We start from the raw sequence: 21,357 nt of genomic DNA on the forward strand, positions 1-21,357 counted from the left end.
GATCATGATCAGACAAGGAGCTGGACAGACAAGGGACCGAAACAGGAAATGGCCAAGACAAAGGTATTGTGTACAAAACCACATCCAGCGCCGGATGTACCATCTACATCTGGGTCTCTATACCACTCAACAAGCCGGGGGCCGCTGCCACCCATGAGAACATCCCCATCCATTCGACAAGTCCCCCTCTCCGTTTCTCGATGAACTGTATTAAAGTCGATTCTACGTCATTCTTACCCACACATCCAATGGCACCACACTTGCATCTCCGGGGGGGGTCAATTCCGGAGCGCTGGAGTGGTGGTGAGGGTCCTTCTTCGAGATCCTAGGTTTGGACTATTATCCATCCAGCGACTTAGGTGCCTTGCTCATTTGCGAGACTGGCCGGTGCATGGCCGATCCATACCGGCAGGCAAGAACACGACAGCGGCCAGTCAACGGCGGCAGGGCCAAAAGACTGGAGAATTGGGGGCTGACACGAACACGTTCGGTTTTTGGACATGGGAATGCGAAGCCGGTGCCATGACTCGCTCGGGGTGGGTCAGCTCGGAAAAGGTTCAGTCGGATGTTGCTCCGATATTCGGGGGTGCTCCGGTGCGGTGGGCTGCATCTGCGCTAACACTAGTTGGGCCACACCGACGAGGTAAGGTTCTTATTCTACTTATTTTTATCTTTAGTCATTAACATCCGATATGGTGTAGTGGCCAACATGATGCCCTCTCACTATTCGAGAGGTTAGGCATAGCCCCGAGTTCGATTCTCGGTTTCGGAACTTTTGCTTTTGGTGTTCATCTTCTTTCTCTCTTACCAATTACCGTTGCAGGTAAGTAAGTATTCTGAATGAAGTCAAGCAAGTCGTCCTAGTTGTCGGAGTCATGATTGGACGAGACCTCTAGTCTGCTTCTTTCGCAGTCATGAAAATGAATACAGATGCAGTGGACAGATAGGTAACTAAAACTAGCATCAGTCGAGTCGTAAGCGACAACCAACACATATTCACACACACACACACACCATCTATGTATCCTTCTGTTTTTACGAATAATAAGCATTTCGTCAAGCTGCCGATCCAAGCAAACAACTTCCTTGTAATACGCTACTATCAAGTCCCTATTAACAGCCTGCAATATCCGTCACTTCTACCAGTCTTTGTAGGCAGGCAAAATCTAGCACTATAATTGCCATTCAGACGAAATCTTGATTCATAAAATCTTTGGCATAAGCGTCCTTGAGCAACCCTTTTACGCTGTTGCTGCCTCGCCGTCTCTCAACTATCATACTTGGGACTTCTTCCCTATTATTCCGTACCCGCGCATCCGCACCTCTATCAAGTAGCAGCTGAAACATATCAGTAAAATCTATGGCATCGGCGAGAAGATGGAGCGGCGTGTTGCCAAGTTCGTCTTTCGCATTGGGATCTGCGGAATTGTCGAGTAGCAGTTTCATGTTCCCTCGCAGTCCCTCGCGGCAGGCATAATGAAGCGGCGTAAGTTTTTTATGGCAATCCGCATTGACGTTGGCGCCGTTGTCGAGCAGCAGTCTAGCGGTATGTGTTCCGGCTTTTCGGCTGCAGACTATGTGAAGCGGCGTGCGGCCAAATTGATCTTTCGCATTGGGGTTTGCGCCATTATCAAGGAGCATCTTAACAACACTCTCCATCCTTCTTTTGGCGACCATATGAAGTATCGGTGACCCGTTAATGCATCTCATATTGGGATCGATACCCCACTCGAGCAATATCGTCATGGCGGCTGTATTCTCAAACTCAATGGCCATGTACGTAAGACGGAGTTCCATATCTGCCATCTCACGTTGTGGAAGTGAGTCAGCGGTTTGTTTGAGCGACTCGAGCGTAACTTCCATGTTCATTACCACAGCCTTCATGAACGCCTTTTCTTTAGCGTCTAGGTGACCTGGTAGTTCGGCGCCTCGGCTGACCAACAGTCTGAATACCTCTAGGCTCCCACTCATCCAGAGAAGAGCCTTTGCTCCATCATCTGCCCGGTGATGTAGCTCGGCGCCTCGATCTATTAGCAGCTTGACTACTGCTTCACTGCCTCCTGTGACGGCCCAGTGTAGGGGTGTGAGTCCATGTTCTATTTCAGATTGACGGGTGTCGATACCTCGACCGGCTAGGACGTCGAATATGAGCAGACCCCACCACTTTTCAAAGAGCTCCTTTGCTCCCTCATAACTCGGATGATGTAGATCAGCGCCTTCATTGATTATCAGCTTGACTACAGCCTCATTGCCTGCTATGGAAGCCCAATGTAGAAGTGTAAGCCTATGTTCTGCTTCCGATTTACTTAGGGCACCTCGGTCGAGCAAAAACTTGACAATATTCTCGTTCCCCTTGTAGACGGCTAGCTGGAGAAGCGTCTTTGGATATACGTCCATCGAACTGTCGAACAGCACACGGCGGAAGGGCCCTGGGGGAGCTTGGCCGTTGTTTCTACCCGACCAGTTTCGAATACTAGCTTTACGATTCGCTCCTGGTGATTTTCGATTGCAGAACGGCACAGTTTCCTGAGCTGCTCATCAATAACTTTCTCTCGCACAGGATCTCGTTGGCCCTTTGTAAACAAGTCGATGACCTCATGATTTCCACTGCAAATAGCATAAGATATTGGGGTGCCGTGAAGCCTGTCTTGCGTATCAGGACTAGCACCTGCCTCAAGCAACAGCTTGACGACTTTAGAGTGGCCGTTCAAGGCAGCATATGCCAGAGGCGTTCGGCCATCGAGGCTTTCCATCTCGAAGTAAGGCTTCTTCCACTGAATCAGGCGACGAAAGCGGCTTCGAAAGTCTTTGAGAAAGAGGGCGACGACTTCATGGAAACCGTGCTCCGCAGCCCATGACAAGGCAGACCGTTCATACCTGCCATCAACATGCCCTACTTGATCACGGTTTTTCCTCAATAGGCTTTTCACCACAGGCAGCACTCCGCAGTAGGAGGCAATCATGAGAGGGGTGAAGTCCTTTGGGACGCCGTCATGGGAGTTCGACCAATGCGCTTCGAACCAGGGTGGGATAGCATTCGAATCGCCTGGCGGCCTGTTGCATAACTTGAACATGGACTCGACATCTGGGAATCCTGATTCCTGGGAGTGTACATGCCAATTCCGGGCTGAGTACTCGAGGAAAGTATGATTCTTCATGTACTGAGTAGAAAGTATGCCCCCTGTCCGAGACACAGGGCCTCGAAAATCGCAAAAAAGTAAGTGCCGAATGCAGATTCGTTCCATTTGAGCGATGTGTTAGGACCTTTGAGGGGCGGCTGGTGTCCCTGTATTAGGAACTCCCTCGCTGTTTGATGGAGAAGAAAGACTTTAGAGTCAATGACTGTGACGAAAAGCCCACAGAGGTTCCTCACATATCGACTGGAGGCAACATCATCCCGCTCCAAGTCTAGATCTTTGTAAGACTGGTGGTGGTCTTGGATGCTCAAAGCCACACCCATCTCTTTCAATGACAACGGTCGCGTTGCTACCACGATTATTTGTAGCAGCCGCCTAGCACGTTCTTCGTTGCTACTCTTGCTCAGTATTCTGTCATATGCCTCGTTAATGGTCTGAGGAAGCTCCGAGGTGGCTGCAAGGATTCTGTTCTTATCGATATAAAGATCTCTCCAGAGCAGGTCAAGAGTAAGATAAACCCACAGATACGTGCGGTTTGGGACGTGAAGGAGCTGTTGCCGGATGAGATCTTCCTCATTCGGCCGGAGATTCATGGCTTTCCCGAGCCTAATTGTCTCAGTCTCTACGACGAAGCGGATCTCTTGGGCAATCTTTTCCACCTCTTCCTCGCTGTCCCCACTGAGATGGACGATGGAAAAATTGGCAACGTCGATCCTTTCGAAACCCCGTCTAATTTGATCGTACGGCCGGCAGGTTAGGCATAATTTCAGCTTGCAGTCCTTGCTCTGCCTCCTGTAGAACTCGCACAGCATTCTTGTAAGCTCGGCCCGTTCTCGTTCATCACACTCGTCGAACGCGTCGAGAATGCAGACGATTTCGCCGGCCATGGAGTCTTGGGAAATATTTACGAGAAGGTCCCAAAGCTCACTGATGGAGCCAAGTAGGTGGTCTCCATTTGCCTCGAAGACTTTGAGTACGTGCTCAGAAAAGAGTTTCTCCTTCCTTAAAAGGAGCTGGTGGAGGATGCATCGAAGCGCACCCTTTGCACTGCGCTGGTCTTCGAAGTCGTCTTTGAAAAAGAAGTAGCATGTCGTCCTGTCTGCGGTGGTCGGGAGCTCGTTGTCTACGAAGTGCTTTGCCAAGACGGACTTCCCACAGCCAGGGTCTGCAGAGACCCAGAGCATGCTGGATACAGAACTGTCCCGCCACTCGGTGTATAGCTTGTGATCCAGGAACCATTGGCAAGTTCCAGAGACACGGTCCGGATTCCTGTTTTTTCGATCCTGGTACGGCGAGGTATGTAGAGCCTTTAAGGCGGCTATTCTGCGATGTTCTAGATCATCCTTTGTCCGGTAGTTGTAGACATTACCGACGTGGAGAGAACCATTGTCTTTTGCGACCGCGGATGCAACTTTATTCGATGTTTCGTGATACTGGCTACGAGTATATGCTTAGCTTTAAGGCGGGCTACGGATACCCCTTAGAATTTGGACACCTACCTAGGTCGCTTCCCGTCGTCGTCCGCCATTTCAGATAAAGTCTGACCGACTATTCTGTCTGTTTTAATAGTGTATTTAAGATTATATCTCGATGATGGCATCGCCGTTGCCACGGCAGGAAAAGACCAAGGGTGGGAAAGGCTGGCACACGCAGGCGTCGCTCGGCGCGGAAACATAGGTCAGTCTGACCAGAGCCAATGAAACCCCTGCTCACTCGATGCCAAGATTATCCAGCAGCCTCAATCACTCTTCACGTCAAAATCGTCGTCTCGATGCCAATATTCATGCAATTGTGGGAATGGCCGAGGTTTCCGGCACTTTCGCGGGCGCTCTAAGCGTCGCCGCACTCTTCAACAACTGCGTCACTTGCTTCGAGTACATTCAACTAGGCCGAAACTTCGGTCGCGATTATCAGGTCTATCAACTGAGGCTCGACGTCACACAGACGAGGTTAGGGAGATAGGGTGAGTCGGTCAACGTCAACGGGGACGCGCGGTTCGCAGCCGACACTTCTGGTGGCGACACATCGGTCGAGCTGGCACGGTCTATCATCGAGGAGATCATCCTTCTTATACAAGGTGCACAAAAGACTTCGAGACGGTATGAATTGAGTCCCGAGCCGAAGAACCTCAGCCTACTTCAAATGACGGATATGACCCCCATGGGCCAGCGTCTACATCATCGAGCCGGTGCGCTCGCTCGTCGTAGACAGAAGGGCGCCAGTGTGCTCAAAAAGACCACATGGGCACTCTACGACGGGAAGCAGTTAGGAAAGTTGATGACCCAGATCACTGCTCCTGTCGACGACCTGGAAAAGCTGTTCCCCCTCGATGCTACCCGCCGCAGGCTGGCCGAGATGGAGATTGAAGATATCGACGACGAATCGAGCCGCGCGGCGCTGCAGGAATCAGCGAAGGACACGGATGAAGTTCTGCTGGAAGCCGTTGATCGCAAGATTAACATGATTGCCGGCAGTAACTCGGTAGGGGCCATACGGACAAAAGACAGGGTGGATGTCTAGGTGGGCCACTCAATTACAGACACCGTCCTTGCCCGGGGCATCGGTTTCATTGATCGAACAACGAACTCGGCAGAAGCGGTTGATGCTACAGGAGACTCGGCGGTGTAAATTGGAAATCTATTTGGGACATACAAAGGGACTTGATCGAGTCTAAGTATCGAATAGATAGACGCCTGTGCAGTAGGAATTTACGTTCTTATCTGCACATATTACTTTAGACGATGGACTCTGAAGGGTTTGACCTACGATTGTCTGATAGTGCTAGCCCAGCCCCAGTTGATGATCTAGTTATCCAGGTCGTCGGGATTGTCTTGTCTTGACCAACTTGTCCCCCCATCCCAGATATGTCAAAGTAGCGTGCAGCTCACCCACGCTCACATACGCCATAACAGAGTCTTGTTGACAGATCAAGACTACATGATGGACTCTATTCTTCGGTTGAGGTGACCATTACGATTCAAGGCAAACGCCCAGAACGGTGTCAGTATTTGCGAGTGACCCAGCGGTCTAGCCAAGACCTTTTGTCAATTTTGCCATATCCCGCTAGTTTTTCCTTCCTTTTCCCCGTCCAAAACAGTATGCGTGCCCGGAAGTGTACAAAGGTATCAACCCAAACGCCTTGCAGCCTTCCCATTTTTGCATTTACTAAACCATATCGTAGCTCTCAGGGAACAAGATCGCATTCGCCATCCTTACCAGCGCCTTCTCTGTTGGACTCTTCCCTTCCTTATCCTCCCACGGCAACAAACCCATAGCCCTCAGTCCGTCCTCCCCGCCCGCATCGCTGACCTCTTGCACGCCTGGTCGACCCATGTGCGTCGTCTCCCCTTTACCGCCCCCAAAGTCTGGGCTCGGCTGACCGAGGAGGAACGCCTTGCGCTGGCGGGCGAGGTATAGCGCGTTGGTCTGCGTCAGGGGGCAGGCCGGGATGTACATAATTGTCGCAGGCGCCGACGACACCGGCACCCTGTCAACACCGTACACCATGTCCGGGTGCCAGACAACGTAGTCACCAGGTCGAACAGGTGGGATGCGCACGAGAGACTTGTCAAGCTGTAGGTGCGGGTGAAGTACTGAGTTGAGTTCTTGTGTGTACGACGGCACGGCGCCCTGGATGAAGCTCGTTTGGGCGAAGTCCAACGCCCAATTCTCACGTGCGAGGAAGTCTGGAGAAGTCGGCGTGGAATTGCGTGGCGAGAAGAAAGGGCGTAAGAGGAAATAGGCCGTGGCGAGCTGGAGCATTGGGCAAAGCAGAAGGGTGCCATCGGCCGGGTTGATATCGGACATGGAGAGCCAGCCTTGGAACATGCGGAACATGCTGCATGAGCCCGCGCCGTTGTAGAGGTCTGAGGTAACCTTGAGTCGGGTGCTGCTGTCCCAGGGGTCATAGTCCTCCCACCGTCCGTCCCAGATCCGCTGATATGTTCCAGCGTTCCCGTAGCCATCGCTCTCCCAACGCTCAACGCTGCCACCATCGACGTGAGCATTCAAATGCCAGGCCTCATCTCCGGGGGTACGTATCCTTAGACGGTCGGCGTATGCCACGGGGTGATCAACCGCCACGGGAGCGTTCGGATCCCGGGGCCGCCAGAGGCCCATCAAGAAGCGCTGGGCGGCGAGGACATTGGGATGAGCACGGCCCTTGATCTGTGCCGGGGACCAGTAAATTCCAAAGAGGTGAGGGTCGCGCGTTGGCCAGCCCTTGGTATGTGGGTTGTCTGAGAGGTAAGTCTCCGTCTCCTCCCGCCAAGCATGGGCTTCCGAGGCCGGTACGACGTTGCGAATGACGGCACCACCTCGGCGTCGGAGCTTGGCGGCGAACTCGGACACGCGGGAGTGATCTTGGAGCTCCGAGAAGTCAATGGTTGGAATGATATCGGACTTGGTGACGCCAATCACCGCGATCTCGGCGCGGAGGGCGACTAACAGACGTTCCCACGATTGCACTATTGCGTACTCCTTCCCCGCGACAAGACTTCGCTTGATCTGAGCGAACCTCGGTGGCAGCGGGATCGGCCCACCGTTCTCTGTGAAGATTTCGTCGGCGCGCATAAATCCTCTTGGATGGTTGTCTAGAGCAATTGGGAAGGACTGAGACCAAAGCAAACTGGGGGTGTCAAAAGGTGAGAGAAGTTGAGAGAACAGGTCGTCGGGCATAGATGAGAAATCTGGGGGTGGCGGGGGCAAGGTATCATCATCGCCCTGCCCATATTGATCTTCAAACATTTCGTCGTCCATGATGCGGAACAAACGGCTGCAGAGCACAATGTCGTACTCGCAGAACCTTGGTGTCGCGTGTTCGTGTTGCAAACCACCAGTTGGACCATGCTCCCAAAGCGACAGTACTACGTAGGTAGTATCGATGTCCGCTGCCGACTGGGTTCCGGGGTCTAGATCACGCGGGGCCGGGAAAAGGTCGGGTCGCCACGGCCCAGTAGTGGAAGGCACTCCTTCTCGCTGACGACGCTGCAGACGGGCCGCTGTGCCGCAACGATCTCCGTGCGATCCTTTCCTTCCATCCAAGACCAATGGGAAAATTTTCGGAAAGTAAAGTAATTGAATAAGAGGATGCGAGCCATCACTTTGAGAATCGTTGTCCTCGTAGCCCTGGATTCGGGACATGATGAAGCACCATCACCAGCTCTTCCGGCTGTAGATGCATGCAACACGGATACAGTCCGGTAGATCCGTCGATCCGGATTGGATCATATCGTCCCAACTGGTCTGTGACTGTTATCTACCACATTTCGGGCGGGCACATTTTCCACCATCCGAACGCCTGACCTGAATAAGCTTATTATGCCGCCTTCCCGCGTTTCGATCGTCTGACTGGAACCTTGTCCTCAACTGCTCCTTCGGGACTCTTCTTCCTCTTTGCCGAAGCTGGCTTTTTGGGCCTCGTGGGCTCAGTCTTGGTAGGCTTCGGTGTGGAGTCGTCCGGGGCAGGCTTCGGGACAGAACCATCTTGTTTGAGTAGGACATAAGCCACTTTCTCGACCTCAATTGCCGAAACGTCGAGATCTTTCATGAGCTTTCTTGCCTCAGCATTGAGAGACTCATACTCCTTCATGTTATACTTGAGTGAAGCTTTCTGGCCCTTGTTGCACAGCCAGTAGTATGCCTCATCAGAGAAGAAAAGGACTTTTTGAGGATAGTGAACTGCCAGAAGAAGCGAAGCTGTGGCGGGACCGATCCCCTTCAGCTTGGTCAGTATATTTAGCGCAGCGGAAAGGTCAGCTGTGTCTCGGTAGCTGTCGATAGCTTCTTTGACGGTCTTCTGGACAGCTGCGGAGTCATTAGACGACACGAACTTCATCAGCGTCGGACGAAATTTCCCATGACGGCTGCAAATGGAAAAGTGAGCAATTAAAGTTATACCAATCACGAGAGAAATGGATGTGTGTGACCTCAAAATCAATCGTTCAATGCAACGTTGCAACGGTAGTCTGAACCGAAGCTCCGAGTGTAATGTCGACGGTGGCAACGGGACATGAGGGGAAATAGGTACTCACAGTTTCCAGTCAACGAGAAGTTTGACATCGTCATGCTCCATAGCTCGCTTCGGATCATCCTGCGAAAAGAGGGCCGGCGCATCGACGAAACGGAACTGATCAAGTTCTTGCAGGGTCTTCTGGCCAGCCTTGGCTACATGGCAGAGTCAGATACTCTGCCGGCGGGCCTCGTGTAAATGTGGGAGAGACCGCGATCAAGGGCCGACATACCGCCTTTAGAGACTGAGATGGAGTCGATGAGAGGTTCATAATTGGCGAGCAGTCGTTGAAACTCTTTGCTGGACATCATATCCGACGACGCGGACTTAGGGCTCGCCATGCTGTTGCGTGTTGTTGACGGATGATATTCTTCGTATGGTGTCTGATTGATTGTTCCACGTAGTCTTTTTATTCAAAGCGAGAAAGGACGATATCTCAATAGAACAAGATAGTGATCGCAAAAGTTGTTGAAGAGCACTTAAAAGACAGACCAGTTCCTCAGTTGAGCTTGACGCGCCTCGGTGACGATGCTGCGACACGGTTCAGCTCATACGCGTCTCTGGGATCAAAAATCAACAGGGGCTAAAAAGGTGACTAGAGCGATGTAGCGTCGAATGATACGAAGCGAAGGCACAGTCCCCAGCCGACAACAGCTCAGGGTCGATGGAGGGGCGGAAAGCTACATGCAGAGACGAGCCCAGCATCCAATCTTCAAACAACGTGGGAAAGCTGCAACCTCTATCGGGAAATATGGGCCTGTATAATGAAACAGGCCAGAACGGACGCCAGGCATGTGAAAGGAAGAGGCGGGATGAAACGGCTTCTCAAGCGAACTTGCCCGGAACTCAACAAAATCCGGCACCCGGACTTTGGTAGCAGGGCCTGTCGGTGTCGGTGAAGAGAAACCCCAGCCCCTCAGTGGAGCAGCCATTAGAAGCCCCGGGGGCCCGTGCCCAAAACAGTCTGGAATGCAGATCCATGCAGAAGCGCTACGGGGTCGTCCGAGGGGAGGGGAGGAAAAAAAGTTGTCAGTCTGCGCCCGCTTTAAGCCGTTTCTCTTTTCTCTCTTCCTAAATCTCACGAACGCCTCCGATTCTTACGCAAGCCGACAACTCCTCAACACTTGCAACACCCGCTTTCACAAACTCTTCGATCCTCCTCAACCAGACATTCAAGATGGGCAACGTATGTCAAACACACACTGCACCTCCCTCACCCCACCGCTGATCAGGGTCCGGTGGAAACCAAATTGAGGGGCAGGCCAATGCTGACAACTCGGATTACAGGGCGCAAAGGCTCAGCAGAAGCGTGATCGCAACGCCAAGGATGCGAAGCCCAAGGGCTCCCAGCTCAAGGTGGTAAGTCATTGATCTCACGTCCAGACTGTATCGTACTCTGAATGGGCGTCTCTAACCTTTGCGCACACAGAACGCCGCAGCCAAGGATATCCAGTGCCAGATCTGCAAGGCCACCTTCCTCAAGACCACCAAGGCGCCCGCGTAAGCTACATCGCCACTTTCCGTATAGCAGAGCGCAATACTGACGGTTCAACTCTCATCTAGTTTGACCGAGCACGCCGAGAACAAGCACAGCAAGGGACTTCCTGATTGCTTCCCCTCCTTTGTCGCCGCATAATGGAGAGGAACTCCACCTTATGGGATTGTGAAATTTTCGCGAAAGGCTTGGCGAGGAGTTGTGGCAGAGTCGCGTGGTGTGCGATCGAGGGGCGAGAGAGGCGTAGTTGGTCGAGTCGAGTCGGGGCATTCAGCGAATGGCGTAATATTGGAATCTTGCTCTCTTTAATACCGGAAAACAAAATACGAGCCTACGAGTACACATCTACCATGCTTGCAACCGTGGTTAACAAGACCTGTATCTTTTGACTGAAACCGCTTGCGGCGGTTGCTAATGATACTCCAGGCGAAGGGGGGCCCTTGTGAGAGGGATTCGTTGCGGGGAGGAATGAGAGTCATGTCCTGATACTCGGTAGCTCTTATCTCCTGCCACTCTCCAGGGGAAAGACGCAGTCTACGAATCCTATTCATGATATTTGTCTTTGATCTGCAGAGCCGACGCCTCATGCTATTTCACTTTGATGGTTCGTGCCTCGGCTTCCACACTTCAAGGTCGCCTTATGCGACATAGTCACTATTCTCACGAGTGCAAGAATCTCAGATCCTGAATGCCGATCTCCTTTGACCGTATATAAAGTCTTGAAGCGACGTTGCGCTGTCTAGCTGCACTAAAGACATAGCCCTCTCAATGAGCCGGTACCGCAACCGAAGACGCCACAGGAACCCCCTTTCCATTCCCCTCCTCCTTCGCCGCAGCCGCCTTCGCCTGCTCCTCCCGGATCGCAGCCAAGATATCCGGATACCATCTCTCCCCAACGTCCGGATGACTCTTGACCCGGTTCCTCAACGTCGCCTCCCCAAGGGTCTTCGCGACCCCGCCCTTCCGGAACGTAAACTCGACATCATCCAGCCTCGTCCCGCCATTCCTCTCCAGCACTGCCCTCCTCTGCTCCTTGATATCCTCTGGCACCTGTCCGACGCCCACAGTTTCCAGGTCCTCAAAATCCGCATCCCCCCTTACTCCCTGGAAGAAGGGAATCGAGAACCGCGCGCCCTGCCCGGCAGCCGGGCTCAGCACGCGATGCGTCGTCGACACGCACACCCCCTGCGTGAGTGCCTCCAACCCCTGCCCAATGGCTACCACCAGCGTCCCCTCAATCGGCGGCGCGTCAATCCACTCGCCCCGGACGTTCTGCACCTGCAGCCCGCGGTGATGGCTCGCCTGAAGGAGGTAGCTGCTCAGCATGCTGTCCTTGTGCGGGCCGACACCCTGGCCCTGGACGGCCTGGTCGGTGATGCCGAGCTCCTGCAGGTCCGGGTACTTTACGATCTTGAGCTTGTGCTGCTGTTTGGCGTCGAAGTATTTGGAGAAGGCGGAGGGCGGAAGCTTAATGGCCTCGGCGATCAGAGAGGTGAAGGCAATGGAGATCTCGCCCATGCGGTCCATGTACTCGGTGAAGGTGGCGCGGAAGCCCGGGAGGGCGGATTCCGAGGGCCACTGGTTTGGGGCGAGGAGGTTGTAGTATAACGGGTCGTTGGGCCCCGGGATTGGATGCTCCGTAGAAAGATCAATCTGTTCACGGTGGTCTGTCTTGCCTGCCGTGATTTCGGCCGAGAGTTGAGAGTATCCCAAGAAAGACTTGGCATTCTTCATCTCGATTTTAAGCCTGAGTAGATCGTCAGCTCCATCCATCCATTATGATTTCGAGCTCATCACTCAAACAAGAAGCTCGCCGTACTTTTCCTCGGTCGGAATGTCAAAGAATGCCTTGCCCTCCCTAATCACTCTCTGGAACAATTCGTCGGGGATGCCGACGTTTTTGAGATACAGGAAGCCGACTTCCATTAGTGCATGGCGGAGGTCGTCGAGGAACTGGGGCTTCGTCTCGGGGTCCTGCGCCAAGGCGAGGTCGAGTATCGGAATCGACGTGAAAGACATGGTGTCTCACTACGATTGTCCCACTAGGATGTGTGAAGAAACCCAACGGCTGTACTAAGAATAAGACAACTTGAGTAGTCTAGAAACTCCTCCTACCCTTCACCAATATCTCGCGTAGAACGCCATATGGTATGATTTAGATGAGGACAGCAAGTGTATGGTATAAACACACTGCTGTCGAAGTAAGCCCGATGATTGAGCCCCCAATGAAGTGACAGGCGTCGGGAATGACGTGCTTCGGGGCGGCGGGGCTCTCGGCGATCAGTCTGCCCCGCATTTCGGTGCCGCGGGGAACGCGCTTTCTGAAAGCCCACCGGACCATCACGACCCGACTTGCCAGTCACTAGATCGTGGTCAGTCTTGCAAATGATATGAAATTCGAAATGCTTTTACATTCTTCTATTATCGGGTATAATGCACATAGATTGACAACTTTTGTGTGTTGTAGCCGGTTCATGACCCCAAAGGCTTCGTCGCCAACAACCCCGTAACCTTGTAGAACATGTCCTCGACAGAGGGCATGGCAAACGCCGGCGCCGCATCAAACAGCTCCGCCAGCTTCTGCCTATTGATGACAGCAGGCTGGGCGTCGTCATCGTCCAAATCCATCTCATCCCCGTTGGCAGCAATCTCTTCTTGCTCATTGTCGCTGGCCATCTCCTCGTCCTCGATGGCGTCGTCCAGAATTGCGTCCGCCGTAACGGGTTCGCCATCCAGTTGCATATCCTCCAACGGTCTCGAGAGGACCACGGAGGCGGGGTCCGTGGCCTCGGCGATGGTCCAGAGCTGCGCGGCGTCGTCGACTGCCACGAAGCCAGACGAGCTTCCGGTGGAGACGAGACTGGTGATACGGTGGGGGATGCGCCTCACGCACAGCAGCTCAGGTTCCTCCGGCTTGAACACGGCAAGCTGGGATGCTTGACCGCCGGGCACGACGACGGCAAAGGTCCGCGACTTGCGGTCGATTGCCAAGTGGCTGAACTCCTTCACTGCGGCGGCGTTTCGACCGCTTGGCAGCTGGATGCCGTATTGCAGCTCATCAGCCACTACATCGTACACTCTTAGGTCGTCTGAGAGGGTGATAATGTAAGGAGAGAGAACCTGCAAGCGGCGAATGTGGCCCTTCCATAGGTTCTCCAAAGTTAACCTAATCTCGCCAGACTTGGTGTCAATTACGTAGACAGCACCGTCGTTCGAGCTGCCAAAGGCGACAAAAAGGGTCGAACCGTCCTCAGAGAAGCACAGGCTACCGCTGCGCTCGCTCGTCGTCTCTCCAGCAATGGCAAGCGCATCAGCACCCACATTGCTACCGAGACCTACAGCCAAAGAGCATGACCATGAATGCAAAGCCTCACCAGCATTGTCCTTGGAGGTGAGTCCATCCTGCTGTCTTGTCCTCGACTGCCATATCCGCGCCATACCGTCGTCTCCGAGAGTGGCAAATCTATTCGTTGTGTGGTCTGCTGCAAGTGCAAGAACAGTCTCTGGCCGGCTGGTGACGTGGGGGCTGTTGATTCTAGATGACAGAGCAAAGTTCTCCTCGCCAGCCGTGGCAGACCAGAACTTGAGATAAATTTCGCGTCTTTCTCTCACAAACTGTTCACGCGCTTCTGGTGCGACCTTTTCGAGGTCACGCTTAGGCGGTTGCCAGTCGTCGACCGTGGCCAGCCACTGGCCGTCTTGAGAAAATGCAACGTGGGTGATGCGGGGTTCCGAAATGGGGTTTCCCTTTGATGTGATATTGACATCCGTCGGCTGGGTTCTTGCTAGAGCCTGCTTTGAGATGCTGCGGAATGACTCCATATCGAACGACTGCAACAGGGGGGCCGACTGGAGCTCACCAGCCAGCATCGCTTGCTGACCTGTACCAGTGCAAACGTAAAGTCTCGATGGCTCTGCAGGATTCAGGGCAGCAGGGACCGGGTGCCGCACTTCATCAGACACCGACCAAACACGCTTGACAAGCAAGTCCTTGGGCGTTGATGTGAATCGGGCAGCCGACTGGATGCCGGAGATGTATGTCGATGGCTTCATCTCGGAGGTGGAGAGAACCATGGCGGAGTTGTCATCCAAGTGAAGGGCGTACGATGCTCCCGTGGGTGACACGACGATGTTCTCGATACTTCCCGACAGATGAGGAAGATGGTCCATCTTTCCGGTGTCCATCTGCCAGAGCACAAGGACATTTTCTGAACCACCAGAAATCATGTAGTGACCTAAGAGGTAGATTAGCTTCTGATCGTCATGCTATCCAGAGTTGTCTCCGCTCACCATCCTTCGACCACTTCAAGCTGTGCACAGCCCTCCTGTGCCAGTGGTATTTGCGACCCTGCAGACTGTCCTTTTTCGACTTCGGCGCGTTGATGTTCTGCAGTTTTCTGAGGATGTCGTTGTAGAAGTAAATGGCACCTCGAGCACCACCTGCAATCAGGTCAAGGACTGAACCGTCCTTGTTGTTTGTGACTCGGATGTCGAGGGAGCAGACAATATCGGCCGTATCGAAGGTGAAGAACTCGCACTCGAGGCCCACGTCGGTCTTGGAGACCTCGGGGACTACGGTTCCGACAACCAGACCCTCTCTTGTGGCTCCGACAATAGTCTTGCCATCGGCGCTCGAGCGCAGCAGATGAATGCCCTGATCAACCTGCTTCGACGTGAAGAGGACCTCGGAGGTGGGCTGCGTGAAGTCGGGTCCAAAGTACGCAACGATCTCGCCTCTCGACTGCTTCCTCGCTTCGGAAACATAGATGACTTCGGTCTTGGTTTTGGCACCTTCGATTGACACCACAGACATGTCCAGCGCCGTTTGCGACTGCGTACGGAACTCATCGTAGACTGTGGTTCCCTTCTTCCAATTGACGCGCCAGACCCGGCCGTCGGAGCAGGCTACCCAGAGGAAATCGGGCTTGAGTTGTGATTGGCGCGTGGCCACGATCGTGGGAGCGGAAGCCTTTTCGGCGTATGTGTTTTGCACCACTGGCAGGGCGATTCTTCGGATCAGGAGGGACTCGGCCACAGAGTAGATTTGCAAGGAGGTGTTGTAAGTGAGGATCAGGTACCTAGTTTGATGTTAGACGCAGACGATGATACCGCCATCGGGTGAACCTACTTCTCGTTCTCCGCGAAGATGGGGTCGATGTCAGCCATACGGCCTCCCATTGGCAGTGAAACCTGCCATCCTGCTTCCTGGGCCTCGGTGTTCCCAAGCTTGACAAGCTCGCTTTCGATTTGGTCGTCCGTAAGGTTCTTCTGGAGCTGCGACAACACGTTCAAAGCATTGTCGCGAAGGTCGCCTGCGTCTGCCTGCCCATTCTTCAGTTGGTTGCCGGGGCTCTGCTTCCCCCTCTGGCGAAGGCGCTTCGCTTGCCCATCCCTCTCGTTCTGCTCTCTCTTCCTCTTCTTCGCATCCTCCCGACTTCTCGGGGTCGACGGGCCGGCCATTGTGTATTTGTGTTGAAATTGGTGAATACACGGGTTCGACCTCTTCGTAGGTTTCCGGGGCGGGTGGACAGGGAAGGGAAAGTTTGCGGCCTTCAGACGTTCGTTCGGCAGTCTGGCTTGGAATTCCTGCTCTGTTCGCACACACACGACCCTTCGTCTTTTCCTGGAAAAAAAGTTCGAGAGCCCAGAGAAATTTTGGTCCCGCTCTGTCGCTAGGCCGTGCAATTGGTGGAGCTCCCCCACAATCAACACTGATAAGATAAGGAGCGGAACATTCGCGGGCCGACGAATTTTCTTTTCGCAGGCTCGCACCTTCCCGCCTTCGAACCGCATATGGGACCAAAGTTTCTTTGGCGGCGGCGACGATTTGCAAGCGACGACGAAAGCTGGAACTGCGCAACACGCGACAATCAAGACACGGTCAACACCACCAACCTACGCCGAGATTTCTCGATTTGCAACACGTCTCTACATCGAGTAACCCCGCCAAAATGATTATTCCTGTTCGCTGTTTCTCGTGCGGAAAGGTCAGTTTGCCGAGTACTTGTCTTGGCTCAATCTGGTCTCTAACTTTTCTCTAGGTCACCGGCGATCTCTGGGAGCGCTACCTGAAGCTCATCGACGACGGTATTACTGATGGGTGAGTCACGTACAATTATTCAACTATGTGTGGTCCAAGCATACTGACATGCACTTCGACAGCGACGCGATGGATCAGTTGGGCCTCAAGCGTTATTGCTGTCGTCGCATGGTCATGACCCACGTCGACCTTATCGAGAAGCTCCTAAAGTACGCATTCTGCCGAACCCTCGCTCTTAGGCGCATCTTGAGACTTACAACCACTACAGATACACTCCTGATGGTCGCAACGAGAAGAAGATGTCCTTGAACCCGTAAACTCGTCTAGGAAAGGATAATACGAATGGAGTTTTGGAATTAAGAGCATTGCAAGGCGTTAGGGAACCACACAAGGGCATATTACCCAGTGTCCAGAACAGCCGGTTGGTCACTTGAGCCATGGAAGAGCATCGACGTTATCCCGCGCCGATGAGACGGCTATGGTCGATTTCTCGCGTTCTTTGATCCTATGCAAGATTGCGATGTCTGCAGTAGAGGCACCACAAAGTATCGCACGGAAACGGCGGCCATCCAAGTCAACGTCATGGCCGATCCCAGTGTGACGATACTCCCTAGGAAGTCGACTGAGGGCAGGGAAGGTTGCTGAGAACCTGGTTGTGAAGGTACAAAATCCAAAAGGGTTGTTCTGCTGGGCGCTGCGCATCTCATCATGTGACTAGAACGCATGTCGGGTCCCGGTCAATGACAAAAAAGCTCCAAGCCGTCTGACCAGTCTTGTTTGCTGGACCGCCAGGGCTTTACCAACCACTTGCTTTACTAGATTCCTAAAGTGAACGTGGATATATCAGGCAATCTAAGAGACAGGCATTGGAACATCCAACAATGATAAGTCCCAAACGTGGTTACCGCGAGCTAATAGGACCGTGTTCCGAGTCGACGGGGAGAGCGTCTTTGGATATGGCGGTCAAGGCAAGGAGATAACCATGATACACAACGTAGCTTCATGCTAGTCGGCCTAGCGTCCATCGCTGACCACCAATACGCCATGCTGAGCCAGCCATGCGTTAGATGGCAGGGCAGGGGAACACCGAGTGTCACATACAATGCACCTCTTAGACCAAAGAGCCTCAACCACTCAGCGTTCATCGCACCAGTTTACTTTGGGGGCCAAACATGATGACTTTCCGCGATTGGGCTGGGCTTCGGCGACAGAGCGGGAGAGCGAAAGAAGACGGCTTGGTTTTCCCTAAAAGCCTAAGATAACCCCAGCCATCGCTGCCCAACACTATTGTCGATTGAGATGTACAGTATACTCACTTCATTCCGATGACCCGCCTACTTGACAACCTATGATTCTCACGACTCATAGAGGATATGAGTCGTCGAGGGAGCGGCGCAAAACGATGTACAAAGTCTTGGTACAGTGGCTAGCTTCGGGACCCGAGCGTCTGGGAACGGTGCGGTGCTGCTTTTGCCGCAAGGTGCACCAACAAGATTTCCGAATTAGGTCGATATCCGCCGAGCTCCATTTCGTGGGCGTTGATGATTTGTCGAAGGAACGCAGGGTTCCTCCAACACGTCTTGGTTTGCTGCACGGCGTTCAGAGTCTGGAGATAAGTCCGTCGGACTGACTCAAAGACGCGAAGAAACAGCTCGATGGCAGGCAAACTTTGGTGAATCGAGGTCAACATTCCTATGCATGAGTCCATCGTGTTGCTTCAAACGCAGTAGTTTGAATCGGCGTAACCGCGAAAGGATTCAACTTGCCGCGCAAACGCTCCGGTGAATGGACCCGTGTTCCCAGTATGCAAGAAACCCTAGCTTCATATTGGTTGCAGGAGGGAAAGCGATGCCTGATCCGGAACTTTGAGCCGTAGGTTCTGCGGAACTGCTTGTTGGCGCCTATGCGCGTTGGCTTGCATGCGTGATGCGGCCGTGGCTTCTGGGATGCCTTACGGCAAGCGGAGGCGCCACTTGAGAATCGCAATCCTGTATGTCGGCGGCCAGACCGCAAAAATCGGCAGATGACAGACGAAGGTCTGTTGCTGCTTGTTTATGGCCACTTTCCTTCGTCATCGTGAGGAATTTGCAAGAATGACAAAATCTGACATCGTATTTGATCCTTCTCGGTGTAGAGTGGTGGTGGATGAACAACCCGGTCCCCGGTCGGCGATCGGCAACTGGTGCCTGGGTACGGATTTCTGAGTCTGGGTTGGCTTGGGTTTCCAGGAGTTGTGCTAGCGCTGTGATTAATGGAAGACACCGGCATGAGATCCAGGGTTATCACCGCACTAAACTGATGGCTGGGACACGATTCTTCATGAAAGGAACAGCAATGAGGACCGAGGGCAGGGTGCCGCTAAACCCAGACCAACAACATGGGGCGGTACCTTGAGCAAAGAGCTCGCTAAGCACAAGATGGTTCGCAAAACGAATTGTTATCAGGTGAGAGAAATGGCTGCGAGACATTGATGGACTTGGCATGGGGTCTGCCAGGGGACCCTCGACCGACAACAAGGCAGCCAGCTGCTGTTGGGAGGTTGGACTGGTCTTCTTTCCAACTCGTCGACACCTTCGTGACCTGCAGTCCAAGACAGTGAGCATGAGATGTAACTTTATGGCCCTATAGTATCGATGATATAATAGCCGGGATAAGTCCGGAGTGAGGGTCGCAAGGTGACGCCAAATATCGTCCCTTTTCGAAGACTGAACCCCTTGCTGCCACAAACAATGATATTAAAGGAGGAGGGACGACATGGAAGTTTCATATTGTCTTCGTAGCCATACGGCGTGGTCATCCTGGCGATATACAATGTAGAAGGCTACGAAAGAACGAGAGACTCCAGTACAGGGACATGATGGAGGTAGTGGGTAGTGCAAAAAATGAGGGGTGAAGTCGTCCGGTCCTAGTCCGAGAACTTGAGTTGAACCAACGGCCTGAGCACAACCAACGGTGAAAGGTACGTATCCGCCGTGCCAGTAGGATTCGAATCCGTTATTTAATGGGTCCAGGCTCCCCTCCATGGCAAACGGTAGGCTTGAGCGGCCTGTCAGACCTAGCGTGTCAGTAGAAGTCGATCAGAGGAAGAAGGGGGCCCACTTTCCGGTTAACAGCAGCACCAGTTGCGCCGCGTCGCACTTTCCACGTCCTTTACATTGACAACCCGCAGGCATCCTCCAGATGGAAGTTTTTGCTATTCCTGAGGAACTGCCGGCCCAGAACTTGGGAAGCCTTATCTTCATGAATATGAGGAGAAGCGGGAGACGGGGAACTTGGATGGAGTTTTAAGCCGCGTGTTGTAAGTCACCATTCTCTTCTAGTGTACAGTTGATCTCCAGTTCCTCCTTTCTCCTTGTTGGTACCCAATTTACACCCTGGTCTCTCACTTTACCAGGGCATAGGACCACAAACATCGGCTTCCATATGACTGCACGCGCGGCAATAACCTGGGGAATGGTAGACGAGCACGTTACCAGCCTCCTCGTCCTGCCTACCTTACCCAGAGGACGGGTAACACTTGGCCTGACGCCTCCCGACCCGACTAGGCATAATTCCACGGAGCTTGCAACATCAACCACACGTTGGCTCAAGAACAATGGGGAAGAATGCATGGGCTTTGTTTACTCGTCAACCGACTAGCTCGGGCCACCATCTCCGAACCCTTGTCGAGTGTCGCGGTCGAGGCCACACTCGGTTCCGTCACGCTGGAGTCGGCAAATGAGGTTACAAATCACCTACACCTTACCGCAGCCGGCGCGGGTGGGAGTGAACAAGCGTTGTGCCGTGCGTCTGTCTCTGTTTTTTACTTCTGCTCCCAACAGCTCATCCCCGCTTGGCGATGGGCGCGGCCAAGCTATTCGTCCACGGTCTCACCAAGGCGGCAAACCTGCCCCGGGACTGGCGGGAGACGTGACCACGACGACGGACGGGCAGCGCCGTTCACGAGCACACATGCGTGTTACGGTCCCCAGATCCGCATACATGTACACAACAAGACACCAAACACAAGCTCCTTTGGGCAGCGTGACTGTGTTTCTTTTGTCTTCAATGACACGGCATCATCGGATTGGCCCTGGACATGTTCTGGTCATTCTGGACATACTCTTCCTACAGAACAGACGGACAGGGACGGGGTTGGGGAAGGGCTGCGCGCGATATCCGTCCATCCATCCTTGGTACGCAAGCAGGCGCACTGCGCGCAGTCCAAAGGGGGACCAAAGTCCCATTTCAGATCATCATGGATGCAGACCGCGGTTGATAACGTTGGGCCCAGCACACCGGCTCAGCCTAGACATCTTGTCGCTGCAGGCCGCAATTTCTTCGAAATACAGGCGAGGTAGAGAGCTATCTCGGTGCAACATGAGAACTCGGCTGGAATGGGAGCCCGGCCTTGTATATTATCAGCAACAGCGTCGAGTGACGGATTGCTTATCAGAACTATATTCATGATCGTCCCATTCACCTTGCCCCTCATTTTCCTCTCATTCGACAGTTATCACAACCAAGCAAGTTATACATCATCCGAATTCAGTGCCGCAGATTTTCACTGGAACGGGGTTTCATTCAGGGCACCTCAACTCACGTTGGTTCGCTTGCTTCTCAGTGCTTTCGAGGTCCAAGGCACGCCCTGCCCTACCTAGTTCCTTCGCTCGGTGGAGAGTACGGGACAGAAGCC

The 21,357-nt window shown here is 53.3% G+C and overlaps 9 protein-coding genes and 1 non-coding gene across 10 annotated transcripts; 4 read left to right on the forward strand and 6 right to left on the reverse strand.

The window, feature by feature from the left end:
- The first annotated feature begins 686 nt into the window (after positions 1-686).
- On the forward strand, positions 687-772 carry ColSpa_tRNA_089. Its single transcript is given in 2 exon segments — positions 687-723; positions 738-772. It is a non-coding gene; the product is annotated as a tRNA-Glu (tRNA).
- Positions 773-3,154: 2,382 nt separating this feature from the next.
- Positions 3,155-4,321, reverse strand: ColSpa_03310 (vegetative incompatibility protein HET-E-1; the record flags this gene model as incomplete). The annotated part of the gene is made up of 1 exon (XM_049269522.1): positions 3,155-4,321. The coding sequence occupies one exon, from the start codon at positions 4,319-4,321 to the stop codon at positions 3,155-3,157; it is 1,167 nt and encodes a 388-aa protein (XP_049125479.1).
- A 613-nt stretch (positions 4,322-4,934) lies between these two features.
- On the forward strand, positions 4,935-5,657 carry ColSpa_03311 (heterokaryon incompatibility protein s; the record flags this gene model as incomplete). The annotated part of the gene is made up of 2 exons (XM_049269523.1): positions 4,935-5,051; positions 5,100-5,657. The coding sequence occupies 2 exons, from the start codon at positions 4,935-4,937 to the stop codon at positions 5,655-5,657; spliced, it is 675 nt and encodes a 224-aa protein (XP_049125480.1).
- A 645-nt stretch (positions 5,658-6,302) lies between these two features.
- On the reverse strand, positions 6,303-7,895 carry ColSpa_03312 (uncharacterized protein; the record flags this gene model as incomplete). The annotated part of the gene is made up of 1 exon (XM_049269524.1): positions 6,303-7,895. The coding sequence occupies one exon, from the start codon at positions 7,893-7,895 to the stop codon at positions 6,303-6,305; it is 1,593 nt and encodes a 530-aa protein (XP_049125481.1).
- Positions 7,896-8,454: 559 nt separating this feature from the next.
- ColSpa_03313 (uncharacterized protein) lies at positions 8,455-9,488 on the reverse strand (the record flags this gene model as incomplete). Its single annotated transcript, XM_049269525.1, has 3 exons — positions 8,455-9,001; positions 9,170-9,302; positions 9,380-9,488. The coding sequence occupies 3 exons, from the start codon at positions 9,486-9,488 to the stop codon at positions 8,455-8,457; spliced, it is 789 nt and encodes a 262-aa protein (XP_049125482.1).
- An 836-nt stretch (positions 9,489-10,324) lies between these two features.
- On the forward strand, positions 10,325-10,783 carry ColSpa_03314 (uncharacterized protein; the record flags this gene model as incomplete). Its single annotated transcript, XM_049269526.1, has 4 exons — positions 10,325-10,333; positions 10,435-10,506; positions 10,577-10,647; positions 10,711-10,783. 4 exons carry the CDS (start codon positions 10,325-10,327, stop codon positions 10,781-10,783), a joined length of 225 nt encoding a protein of 74 aa, XP_049125483.1.
- Positions 10,784-11,407: 624 nt separating this feature from the next.
- ColSpa_03315 (putative isoaspartyl peptidase/L-asparaginase) lies at positions 11,408-12,376 on the reverse strand (the record flags this gene model as incomplete). The annotated part of the gene is made up of 1 exon (XM_049269527.1): positions 11,408-12,376. One exon carries the CDS (start codon positions 12,374-12,376, stop codon positions 11,408-11,410), a length of 969 nt encoding a protein of 322 aa, XP_049125484.1.
- Positions 12,377-12,439: 63 nt separating this feature from the next.
- On the reverse strand, positions 12,440-12,661 carry ColSpa_03316 (leucoanthocyanidin dioxygenase; the record flags this gene model as incomplete). Its single annotated transcript, XM_049269528.1, has 1 exon — positions 12,440-12,661. The coding sequence occupies one exon, from the start codon at positions 12,659-12,661 to the stop codon at positions 12,440-12,442; it is 222 nt and encodes a 73-aa protein (XP_049125485.1).
- Positions 12,662-13,114: 453 nt separating this feature from the next.
- On the reverse strand, positions 13,115-16,102 carry ColSpa_03317 (U3 small nucleolar RNA-associated protein 20; the record flags this gene model as incomplete). The annotated part of the gene is made up of 3 exons (XM_049269529.1): positions 13,115-14,877; positions 14,933-15,720; positions 15,771-16,102. 3 exons carry the CDS (start codon positions 16,100-16,102, stop codon positions 13,115-13,117), a joined length of 2,883 nt encoding a protein of 960 aa, XP_049125486.1.
- Positions 16,103-16,593: 491 nt separating this feature from the next.
- ColSpa_03318 (DNA-directed RNA polymerases I, II, and III subunit RPABC5) lies at positions 16,594-16,999 on the forward strand (the record flags this gene model as incomplete). Its single annotated transcript, XM_049269530.1, has 4 exons — positions 16,594-16,629; positions 16,684-16,742; positions 16,805-16,891; positions 16,951-16,999. The coding sequence occupies 4 exons, from the start codon at positions 16,594-16,596 to the stop codon at positions 16,997-16,999; spliced, it is 231 nt and encodes a 76-aa protein (XP_049125487.1).
- Between the last annotated feature and the right edge of the window lie 4,358 nt (positions 17,000-21,357).

This window comes from Colletotrichum spaethianum, assembly GCF_022836535.1.
Source record: "Colletotrichum spaethianum MAFF 239500 DNA, contig06, whole genome shotgun sequence".
Taxonomy (NCBI): Eukaryota; Fungi; Ascomycota; class Sordariomycetes; order Glomerellales; family Glomerellaceae; genus Colletotrichum; species Colletotrichum spaethianum.